The sequence below is a fragment of the Anomaloglossus baeobatrachus genome, chromosome 7, assembly GCF_048569485.1.
Source record: "Anomaloglossus baeobatrachus isolate aAnoBae1 chromosome 7, aAnoBae1.hap1, whole genome shotgun sequence".
Lineage (NCBI taxonomy): Eukaryota > Metazoa > Chordata > Amphibia > Anura > Aromobatidae > Anomaloglossus > Anomaloglossus baeobatrachus.
In genome coordinates, this window is record NC_134359.1 from 42,015,231 (window position 1) to 42,027,629 (window position 12,399).

Consider the following 12,399-nt stretch of genomic DNA (forward strand, 5'->3'; position numbering starts at 1 on the left):
ATAAATGGATCCTACATCGTTCACATTGTGAGGTGTAGGATGTGGTTGTTAAGCCATCATATACAAGAAATGGTAATAAAATGGATCTGCTCCTCTGCACCCATCATACAAACCCATATGGTCCCAAAGTTCTCTGTTCTCTCGATCACAGTTTTGTTTTGTCCTTTAGAAGTACATAGAAATTGAATGCAATTTCCTATTAAAGATGTCCTGTCATTTGGGGTCTGCATAGAGCTGGAGTGAATTAAAGAGGACTTGTCAGTTGCCATAAATATGTAATTTTTGTTACCTGGCATAAATGTCGCTGTTCTCCTGAATCCGTCGGTGTTTTTCTTTTGTTCCTGCGCCTCTCCATTCCTGAGATATGACCCCTTCTTCCCTAACCTTTTTGGCCAAGTGGGCATGGCCCTCAGCTCTTCTCTGTGTGTTTTCTTGAGTACCGCACCCCCTTCCCTAAAAAGAACTTGTTTAATATTGAACAAAAAAAGGCCATTATCTCAGTAACGGAGAGGCTCCGAGACAAAAGAAAAATAGCGCTAGATTCAGGAGAACAGTGACATTTACACCAGGTAACAAAGGTGAAATATTTATACCAAGTGACAGGTCCCCTTTAATTCACTCCAGCTCTTTGCAGACCCTGGGTACATCCAATTTAGATTTTAGAGATGCATGAATCAAAGGGCCCCACATGGCGACATTTGTCCTAGCACTGTGCAATAAGATATTATTTGTCTAATCCCTCGTCGCACCATTTTTTAAGTGCTGTGATTCTGACGTAGCGGTATCAGCACTCATGTAATGTAGGCTGATTTTGACAAGCCTTGTCTGATTTCCAGTCCTTGCAGCTTTTGTCTCCTTCACTTCCATTAATGTGCTTGGCAGGCATGGAGACAGCTTGACAGCGAACGGAGAATCACACACTAAGATGTATTACTAATATCATCTCTGCCTGCCTCAGGCTCGCTCCTACCTGGGAAACCATTGCCATGTTCAGCAATATGTAAAGACATGCATGTCATATGAAGATAATAAGTAATAAAAAGGCCAAACGTATGTAGCCCCAATTTATCATGACTGGCATTTCGCTCTGCAATCTGGATAAGGTGTGCCCCTCTTAATGAATTTGGCACATCTTTCAGTGCGCAATAAATTCCTTTTTTTAGAGGGATTTACCACCAGTGCTCAGTCACATCTCCTCCTTGCCCTAGTTTGTTTGAAAAGGGGTAAAAACAACAAAACTCTATAAAAAAAAACCATTGCAAATAGGACGTATATATGTATCCGTGTGTGTGTTTCTATATGTTTATTTAAAAGAAATATATATACATATCCATATAGATATGTTTATATATATATATATATATATATATATATATATATATATATATGTGTATAATACACACTTATATATTTTTATGTATATATATATATATATATATATATATATATATATATATATATATACATAAGATAAAAATATAGATTATATATATATATATATATATATATATATATATATATAACATATAGCTATAGAGAGATATAGATATATTAAAATAAAAAAATATATTTTGTATTATTATTACAATTTGTATATGTGTGTGTGTGTGTGTGTGTATATATATATATATATATATATATATATATATATATATATATATATATATATATATATATAATTTATTTTAATAAATATTGTTAGTGCCCTCCTGCACTGTTTTTTGTTTTTTTTTTTGTTTTTTTTTCTCTGTTCTGTGGCCCTATTGGGGCTTTCATACGGACCATCCGCATAACAGGATTTGGGTGTATGCGCCAACCAGGTCATGGACTATAATGATGCCATCAGCATCACCGTGTGCTCCATCGTGCATAGTTTTCAGCTGTATACACCTATCGGAGGCGGACAGCTAGACGTAGTGGACTACGCCTTGGTGTCGGCCTCTGAAAGGGATATATCGCCAAAAAATTATACACAATGGTGACTGTCGGCATCATTATAGTCCATGACCTGGTTGGCGCATACACCCAAATCTTGTTTTGTGGGTTGTATGGACATAAGCTCCAAGAAGACCACTGAATAGCAGAAAACGCAGTGTGAAAGGAGCCATAGTCTTGAAATTGTTTTTATTGGCTACTGGAGCCACTTTAGACTCTAACTTCCTGTTGATTCAGGAAAGGCATATGTACATTAGCCACAATGAACAGACCCCACCCATATCTTTTGTAGTGAGCATCTAATGAGCGGGTGCAAGGGTCATTATGAAGGAAGGGGGAGCAGTGACATCACCTATTGTGATTGGTGGATCCCATGATATCAGCTGTGTCTATAGGTATAACCTCGCATTGTAATCCTGCCTCTGATGATAATGAGCCTACTGAAAATTCTTTTTCTGATAGGACATTATGTATGAGTCTATAAATATCCCCATTGTCCAGTGTGACAATTGCCAGATTACTAATTGTTTTTTTTAATTAAGATCATAAAATAAAAAAGGCAAAACATGTTTAAAATATACATCTATAACACAAAAACCTGATTTATAAATAGGTGATCTTTTGATGGCACATTCTGTTCAGTGTTTTGCTGATTTTGGTTCTGGCAGTAGAGGGTCCATTTACAGGAGGAGGAGATGTAGGAGTTGATGATACGTCTGATTGCTTTTTCTTTCTCGGGGCAGTGGGCAGCACGTCGTCCTCACCAGCACTGTTAGGAATCCGGGAGCCGAACTCCGGTTACGAGAGAACGCAGTCCTCTATGCAATACTACAACAGCCAGGGGGAATCCTTAATTCACAAGGATATGTATAGTGGTAAGCCGCTTCTTCACACGTCTGAGCCCTTCTATCTGATCTGAAATGACAAATTGTGAACATCAGCCGGAGAGGTCGAGCCCGGGATCCATTAGTCGTGGTTCTGTGTCTCTGCTTTCTGTGATAAATGCTGCATTAGGCAATGATGATCGGCAGCCCGCGGTGTCACAACGTGGTCAGTGTAAGGCAGGGACCTGATGAAACGCTTCGCTTTACTCCATGTTTTATTAATAAAAAGTGGGCACGGTGCACTCTTCTTATTAATGAAGACCGAGGACACATGGAAAATGTTTATCGCCAAAATCCGAGCGGTCACATCTGAGAAATGCATTTCACCATTTACCTGTGATACAAAGCTCCAAATTCCCTGAATAAGGTGCACGGTGGCTGCCTGCTGTTTACGGCCTCTCCTGATATGTAAAATGCTATATATGTGATATAGATAGATATATAGAGATATGACGTATATGCATTTTACATGTCAGGATATATAAATATTATGTGTGTGTATATGTATATGTGTGTGTGTGTATGTGTATATATATATATATGTATATATGTGTGTGTGTGTATGTGTATGTATATATATATATATATATATATATATATATATATATATATATAATATATGTATATAATATATGTATATATAATATATGTATATAATATATGTATATATAATATATGTATATATATATATATGTATATATGTATATATATATATATATATATATAATGTGTGTGTGTATATAATATATTTATTTATATATATTTTTTATTATTATATATATTGATATTTTATTTATATATATATATATATATAATTATTATTATTATATTATTTATTTATATTTTTTTTTTCTATGTGTTTCATTAAAAATTTTGCACAATTTTTCTTCTATAGCCTCTGTGCTGCTTGTATTGCTGGCTGCAGAATGAGCTAACTGAGCATCCATCAGTGAGCTCATTCAGATTTAATGACAGGGGAGTTGGCAACTCGTTCTCTCAGCTGATTAATGACCACAAACCACATCAAGATGAGAGCAAGTAAAATCCAACTTGTTAATGAAACTCAATTGCAAAAAAATAATCTTTAGCTACAAATACATGCATTTAAGTAAAAAAAAAAAGTCCCCAAAGCAAATAAGCCGTGATTAAAGGCCCCGATACGTATCCGATTGATCAACCACCTTGTTAGGCTTATGTCCTGACCCATCAAAAGGATTGGCCAGTGTACATCCAACAGGCCGGATCCCTGTCTCTCCAGTGCCATTTTTCAGGGAAGAGTTGGGGTCCCCCTCCATATACATCAGACTATAGGAGGATCCCGCTGGGCATAGCTGCCTTCAGTCTGAGTATTGAGCACTAACGAGACTTATACTGAATTGCACAAGAATATATTTTTTTTGTACCAGATTTTAGGTTAAAAAACATTCAAACCAGTTTAAAATATTATTAAAAATAATTTGAAAAAAAAAAACTATTATGCCATTATTTATCATACACGGTGATGGCTCCACCTCCTGTTAGCTGACTGGCCAGGATGCAGAGAGTCCGGCCCCTGCTGTCCTTGAGTACAGACCATATAACCAGCTCCCTCTAGTGGCCATTACATGTAATGAACATGCTTTATTTTAATCGTGTGTCTATGCAGAGGTTTTGGAGCTTTGTATCAGTAAACACAGCTGTGTTATAAAGACATAACTCTGTTCAGATATAAAATGCGCTCCTCTGAAGTTGCGGCCCACAGAGCTTACAGCCCCCCGCTGTCACGGAGTTACAGGGCCGTTGTCTGAGCGTGATGATGGCCCGCGGCTCAGAGTCGTCCGGTGTAATGAGGTTGCTGATACCATTTTACCATAAATACTGTGGGAATAAAGCCGGGATTGAATGCAATTTATTACGCCTCTCATCAGTAATGGCTTGTGACAGTTGTCAGATTGTAGTGAAGTGCTGCAGCTGTCCCTGATGTTTCTGCCCTTCCCGCTTCCCACCAAAGCTTAGATACCAGAATTTCATTAAGTAGAATGACCCCTCGGGAGAGGCGAAGGTGTCTACACGATTAGCTCGCACTGCAGAATCAGTTTCTGATGGCGTGTATACTGTCTGGCGGGGGGCACGGGGGGCACAAGCTGGCCATGGCTGATTTCAGGTGACACTATTAATACCCAGACTGCAGCCGACCACAAGTGAATTGGAAATAGTTTCTTCCCTCTATATTGCAACTTACGCCATGGAGTAGGCTGCAAAACGGCACATCCCATGGCACGGCATGGCATTGCCTGTGTGTGTATCTGCCATGCCACAGGCGGGAGCCGCACATTATGGTGCTGAGCTGGATGCCATAATGGAGGTTATTAATGCACTATGTGGTCAGGAGAGACGTGGGACGACTCCAGTCCTTGTATACTGCCGTTCACATGCCCACATCCGGCTCCGGGGTAGAAGTGCCCGGTATTGTGGGCCACTGCTGCGGTCTGTGCACTGGCATGTGGATACATAGACACCGCTGTCATCCCTTGCAGGAACCTAATGTGTTATTGTGTGTCACCATTTTCCCGATCTATAGGGCACAATCGCACCAGTCTCCTCATAGCAAGAGCGCTATGTAAAAACAAAACATCGAAAAAGATCCGCGAGACGCTAGGTGATTGACAGGTGTCTCCCGTATGTGTACAGGGGGCCGCTCCGGACCACTCTTGTTTCCACCTATGATCCCCAGCTGGCTCTTCTTTTCTCTGAGATGTCAGAACCTTTCGGAGAAGGGTATATCCGGCTGAAGTCCTGCTGCTTGCGGTTTGGTCAGCAAGAATTAGACTGATTCTCCTGAAGACCCCCTTCACACGTCACTGATTCCGGTACATATGATGTCCATTTTCATACATACCGGAGACACGGACATACGCAGAGCTGGGGTCTATGCACACATCGGTGTTTTCACAAGCACTGTGTGTCCGTGTGGAGCATACCTGTGTCCATGTTTTCTGCATGTCTGGTTTTCTCCGGCAGCACGGATGTCACACGGACCACACAGTGGTCTTTAAAATAAATGTGTCTTTAAAATAAAATGATTTTCTATACTCGCCTGTCTCCAGCACTGCTGTCTCTGGCCGCTGCTGTCACTTGCTTTCAGGCCCACTCATTGTGCTCATGAATATTCACTGCACCGCAGAGCAGGAAGTAGCAGCAGCGCCGGAGACAGCAGCACCATTGACCGGTAAGTATAGAAGTTCCTGCTGTCTGTGTGCTATCTGGATATCACACGGATAGCAGAGGGACAGCACACGTGTGCCAACATCACAGCACACGGATGGGCAATACGCATCCTCAACATGGCCGTGCAAAACATGGCGTATGCCATTGTCTGGCAGATAATTGATCCCGTGAACAATGGGTAAATACTTTGTTCCCGATTTGCTGAGCAGACTCTTTACTGCTCTTGTGAACCAGCATTAAATGCCATGTAAGCAGATCGGCTGATGGCGAAAACAGGTATTGTCATCCAAGGGAACTAATGGGATGTTTGTCTTTCAGGGTCCAGCAAAGCATCTCCCATCTACATCAGCTCCTACTCCTCACCAGCACGGGAGCAGAACCGGAGGCAACAGGTGAGAAGCCTGTTCAGATCAAAGGTCTCCAACCACGTTAATGCAAGGGGCCATAGCCCTTCTGTAAGATCTCTGGTCGGTGAATGCATCCCCTCTGCAGTCGGCCCACAGACCTCACACCACCCTAGCGTAACACCCCAACTAATACCGGTGCTTTTGTAGACGACCGAAAAACTCTATCATTTGTGTCTGTTCACACACACAATATCTGCAACAAATCCCCAGCAAAATACCTAAAGGGGGCTTTACACGCTGCGACATCGCTCAAGCGATCTCATTGGGGTCACGGAATTTGTGACGCACATCCGGTCGCTTTAGCGATGCCGTTGCGTGTGACACCTATGAGTGATTTCGCATCGTTGCAAAAACGTTCAAAATCGCTCATCGGTGACATGGGGGTCTATTCTCGAATATCGTTACTGCAGCAGTAACGAAGTTGTTCCTCGTTCTTGCGGCAGCACACATCGCTCCGTGTCACACCGTAGGAACGAGGAACCTCTCCTTACCTGCCTCCCGGCCGCTATGCGGAAGGAAGGAGGTGGGCGGGATGTTCGTCACGTTCATCTCCGCCCATCCGCTTCTATTGGGCGGCGGTTCAGTGACGCTGCTGTGACGTCGCTGTGACGCTGAACGAACCGCCCCCTTAGAAAGGATGCGGTTCGCCGGTCACAGCGACGTTGCTAGGCAGGTAAGTATTGTGACAGTCCGCGCGATGTTTTGCGCCACGGGCAGCAATTTGCCCGTGTCGCACAACCGATGGGGGTGGGTACCCACGCTAGCGATATCGGTCACGATATCGCAGTGTGTAAAGCGGCCTTAAGTGTTTCATGCAGATTCTTTACAGATCTCATCCTGCAATAAAATCTCCAGTGTATCCGTGGCGTGTGATCGTGGCTGTACTCTTACAGATCCTGCTGCAGGGCCGCTACCGTTCATGCAGATTTTTACAGATCCCGTCCTGCAAAAACAAATTCCAGCATATCCGTGGTGTGTGAACGTGGCTGTGCACGTACAGATCTTCTGCAGAGTCGCTACCATTAATGCTGCAGAATTCACAGCAGGTTTTAAGTTGGAATTTTTCGTCTTGTACCAACCAGTCCTATCGTTTCACGCCTGATGTGTTGGGGTTCAGCAGTACGACACCCCTGTTGAATGTTTTTTTTTTATCTCGACTACTCCCGAAAGACCAGCCCTTTATACCGCGGTGAAGCTTCTTACGATGTCCGTCGTTCCGGTCACTTCTTTTAGGTTGGAACATAAAGTAAACTGAATTCACAGATCGAAATTTGCAGGCGTTGTTTTTGTTTTCCGCCTGCAGCAGTCATCAAGTCTGTTATCGCTGGATCGCAGCGCCGCTGGTTAATGATTTTAAAAAAGTCAATAAAGTTCTTTTTGTTTAAGGTGGATAATTGCACCGCCAGCAGCAAATCCGCCTGTTCCTAGAAGTGTAAAAAACTGACGCTGGGTGCGGGGTGATGGAGTCATCAATGGCCGCGCTGCTCCCCCATGTGCAGTCACGCCGGTCAGGAGCACTCTGCTGCATTCGTTCCTTGAACCACTGCGGCTTTTGTGCCCTTTGAAATCTCAATCGATTTTTTTTTTTCAGCAAAAGAAAATGCCCAAAAATTGTGCAACTCACGGAGGCAGAGCTGAATGTCTGACGGTCTCTAACAGGGGATCGGCGGCTCGTCTCGCCTCCCTTCTGGGAATCCTCCTTCTGAAATGATAAATCAATATTCTTATGGATTGCTGCCTGTGAGCTGTAAGAAACGCTCAGCAAATATCTGTCTTATCTCGGATATTGAAAAGACGCTTCCCCCGTCAGCTGCGAGCCAAGCTTTCCTGATGCCATCTAGTGGTGACATTGGGAACTTTTATTATTATTTTTAACATTTGGGGATTGTATTGCAATACCTGGGTCCATGCACCGTATTCTATATTGGTATGAGATAGAAATATTTTCAGAAGGATTATAATTCCTTAATCTGTTGTCATCTCTATGATTTTTTGAAAAACACTTTGTTGTGGTAGAGTACTGGAAGAGACCCGCAGTGCATGGAGACTTATTTACAGATAATTATACATGGGGGAAAAAATATCCTCCTTATGCCTCCTACACACATCCGTGTCTCCGGAACGTGTGCCGCCCATTTTCACACATACCGGAGACAGACACACGTAAATCCATTAAAGTCTGTGCGCACACGTGTGTTTTGACATGGATCATATTGTCTCCTTGTGCTCCACACGTCAACATGTCCGTTTTCTGCCGGCAGCATGGGTGTCGCACAAACCGCACACTGATGTGATTCGTGTGACATCAGTGGGACATGTCCCGGAGAAAACATGTCACATAAAAATAAAAGCAGTTTTATACTTACATGTCTCCGGCTCTGCTGTTACTTCCGGGCCCGCTCATTAAGCTCATGAATTTTCACTGCACTGACTGCAGACCCGGAAGTGACAGCAGCGCCGGAGACAGGAAAGTATACAAGCTCATGCTGTCTGTGTGCTATCCGGATGTCACACAGACAGCACAAGTAAAACAGATACACAGACATACTTACCTTCACTATGGACTATGCAAAACGTTTGTGTTTTGCATGGACATGTGAAGGAGGCCTTAGGCTGCTTTCACACATCCGGTTTTTGCAGTACGACACAATACGGTGCTTTGCAGAAAAAAAACGCAACCGTTTTGGGGGTCTTTTGCCGCTGGTTGCGTTTTTTTCCGCATAGACTTGCATTAGCGCCGTATTGTACCGCATGGCCTTGCGTTGCGTCCGCGTTTTGCCGGATGCAGCATATTTAGCCCATGCGGCAGCCAGATGGAACGTTGCCTGGCACGTTTTTTTGTGCGGTGAAAAAACCGCAGCGGCGCGATTTACAATGCAAGCCTATAGACGCCGGATGCCACCATTCTCAAGTTAATGGCGGTGGACAGGATATTTGTGGACACACTGTATAGACTTTTAAAGTAGTTGTAATGCCCCATAGATTTGGATATGAGCTAATTTAATATTTTTCAAAGTAAAATCCTAGATTGTATTGATTAAAAACAATATATACTGTTATTCTTATATTCTTTTGTTCCTATTATTATTTTATATTATTTTTAGTATCACTATATTGAACCATAATTTTTACTTTTTTTTTCTTTCTCTCGCAGCCTCATCAACTATATTATAGCCCTGAAGATTCAAATAGGAAAAATTATGACTCCTACCGGTTGTATTTGCAGTCTCCGCACAGCTACGAGGACCCGTATTTTGACGAGCGCGTTCAGTTCACGTCAACGGCCGATCAGAACGCACAATACGGACTAAAATCAACCACAAACTATGTTGACTTTTACTCCACTCGGAGACCTTCCTATAGATCAGAACAGTACCCGGGCTCTCCGGACTCCTGGGTGTGAGGTTGAGGGAAGGCCGCTCCACGGACTCCGTACTAGTAATCATGCTTGACTTGATTTTTTTTGAATGGCCTTATTTGCTGTTTTTTTTAACGGTTGGAAACAGAAAGTGAAATAGAAATTAAAAAAAAAAAAGAGAAGGACCATGGTGGACGTTATAATTTTATTTCAGAAAGTTTAGCCTGGACGAGCGGAAATGAAGCAAGAAGGGTGTTTTTGGTTTTTTTTGTTTTTTTTTCTTCAATGTTTTTTTTTTTATTTTTTTTTTTTTTTGTCTGCGTCTTTTTTTTTCTTTTATCCTTTTTTACTTTGCTCCTTTGGGTTGTAGCTCTTGCTGCTTGTAGTTCTGTAGTTTGGTGATGGTGCAAGCTATGTGAGGGAAGGTATGCGATTGATGAAATATAGAAAAAAAAAAATGATTTTTGGGGAAAATTGTCTATGGTCAAATCAAATCTTGATATTTTTTTTTAATGTGAATAAAGTCTCGTTCCGATTAGTTTGTACAGAATTATGGATCCAATGAATGCTTCTTTGTTTTACTGTTACTCAATGTCGACATTGTATGCTATCCTGTCTTGTAAATTTTTCTCACCGATGTAAATATAGCAATGCATTACCAGCCGCGGGTGCCATCGTTTGTAATGCAGTGCATCATTTGGAATCATTGAAAATCCAGAGATGTAAATCACGATATTAAATGCTAACATTTTTACACATAGACTCATTTAAGAATAGAAGATAATCTATATGTTTTGTCCATTCCCTGCTCTTTCATAAGTCTCACTGCCATTTTCTATGCACATGGAAGATGAAATAAATGTGGACATGTCATCCACGGAAAATCAGCCTGTGTACCCGTCTGCTCCTGTTAGTCACTCGTGTACTTCTGTGTGTGTGTTGATGGCTGTTTGTCTTCCTGATCAGATGTAGTAGTTGCACATTCATTTTACATCATCTGGCGGCATAGGAAGTTAGAGGACTTGTCACTTGCTCAAGAAAATTATTAATAATAATAATAATTTTATTCATTTATGTAGTTCTATTCCATAGTTCTATACATACATTGGCAACACTGTCCCCATTGGGGCTCACAATCTAGAGTCCTTATCTGTATGTCTTTCGAGTGTGGGAGGAAACCGGAGAACCCGGAGGAAACCCACGCAAACTCCTTGCAGATGTTGTCCTTGGTGGGATTTGAACCCAGGACCCCAGCGCTGCAAGACTGCAGTGCTAACCACTTTAACTCTATTGAGTTAGATATCTTGTAAAAATACCGGAGTTTCTCCGATTCTGACGCTCCTTTCCGTTTTGAGCTGCGTTGCTCCATTGCAGAGATATTCAGAATTTGTTTATCTTGAAGTGCATTATGTGAAATCTTTCCTTGGAGTCCAACTGAGCGTTTCTTCAGTCTTCTTCTGAATCTGTTGGTGTCCCTCAAGGTTCAGTTCTTGGATCCTTCCTCTTTTACATTTACACCTTCGGCCTTGGACAGCTCAGAGTCCTACAGCTTCCAGTATCACCTCTACGCTAATAACACACAGATCTACCTCTCTGGACCCAGATATCACCTCCTTTACTAATAGAATCCCACAATGTTTGTCCATTTCATCTTTTTTCTCCACTCGATTTCTGAAACAAAACATGGACAAAACAGAATTCATCATTAGAGATGAGTGGACCCGTGGACGGTTCGGTTCAACAGGTTCAGCCGAACTTTAAATTAAGATCAGTTTGGGACCCCGACTTGACCTGAAGCCCAATTGAAGTCACTAATTGGGTAGCTTTGGTCTTTGCCCACATGCAGGCAGCTATAAACGTCCAGGGGAGTTTTTGTCCACACTACCCACCCCATCATGTTGTTGTTGTTACCCCCATCAGGAGCCGTTCAAACACTGCAAGTAGCTCGCACAGGGCTGAGCACCGAGTGTACCCAAGCACAGCAATGCTCATGTGAGTGGTGTTCATGCATAAAGCGCCGAACTTTGTTGTTTTGTTTTTTTTTGTAAAGTCTGTGTCTGATACGAACACCAAACCTCAGTTTAGCTCAACTCTATTAGTCGTCTTTCCCAAATCGCGCTCAACCTCCCCAATAGACCTATCCATTATAGTCAATGGTTGCTCACTCTCCCCAGTCCCCTAAGCGCTCTGCTTCATGGTAAACCTGGACTCTGCTATCTCATTCAAGCCACATATGCAAGCTCTTTCCACCTCTTGCTGGCTCTAAGGCTATGTCCGCACGTTGCGTCGGAGTACCTGCAGTTTATTCTGCACGTTTTCCTTCCCTTGGTTTTTGACCAAATGGCTTTTGACCATTTTTTAGCGCTAAAAACGCATGCGTTTTTTCCGCGTTTTTAGTGCGTTTTCAGCGCTTTTTACCTGCGTTTTCACCTGCGTTTCTGCAGATGCGTTTTGTAGATCAAGACACTGAGAAATAAAGTTGAAATAGTCATAAAGAATGAAAAAAGAGAAAAAAAGGTTAAAATTAACTTTTAATAAAACTATATGGAAAATGATCCATTTTAATGAAATAATAGTGGCTATACACATTTTAACAGAAAAATAGGTA

At 42.0% G+C, this 12,399-nt stretch overlaps 1 protein-coding gene across 1 annotated transcript in view; it reads left to right on the forward strand.

The window, feature by feature from the left end:
• The window catches only part of PKP4 (plakophilin 4), a 391,306-nt gene extending 380,628 nt beyond the window's left edge, over window positions 1-10,678 (forward strand). The window contains exons 20-22 of the mRNA XM_075317248.1: window positions 2,679-2,810; window positions 6,345-6,418; window positions 9,588-10,678. Coding sequence (XP_075173363.1) covers window positions 2,679-2,810; window positions 6,345-6,418; window positions 9,588-9,836 — 455 coding nt within the window. The 3' untranslated portion in view covers window positions 9,837-10,678. The remainder of the gene's footprint in view (window positions 1-2,678; window positions 2,811-6,344; window positions 6,419-9,587) is intronic.
• Window positions 10,679-12,399: the final 1,721 nt, after the last annotated feature.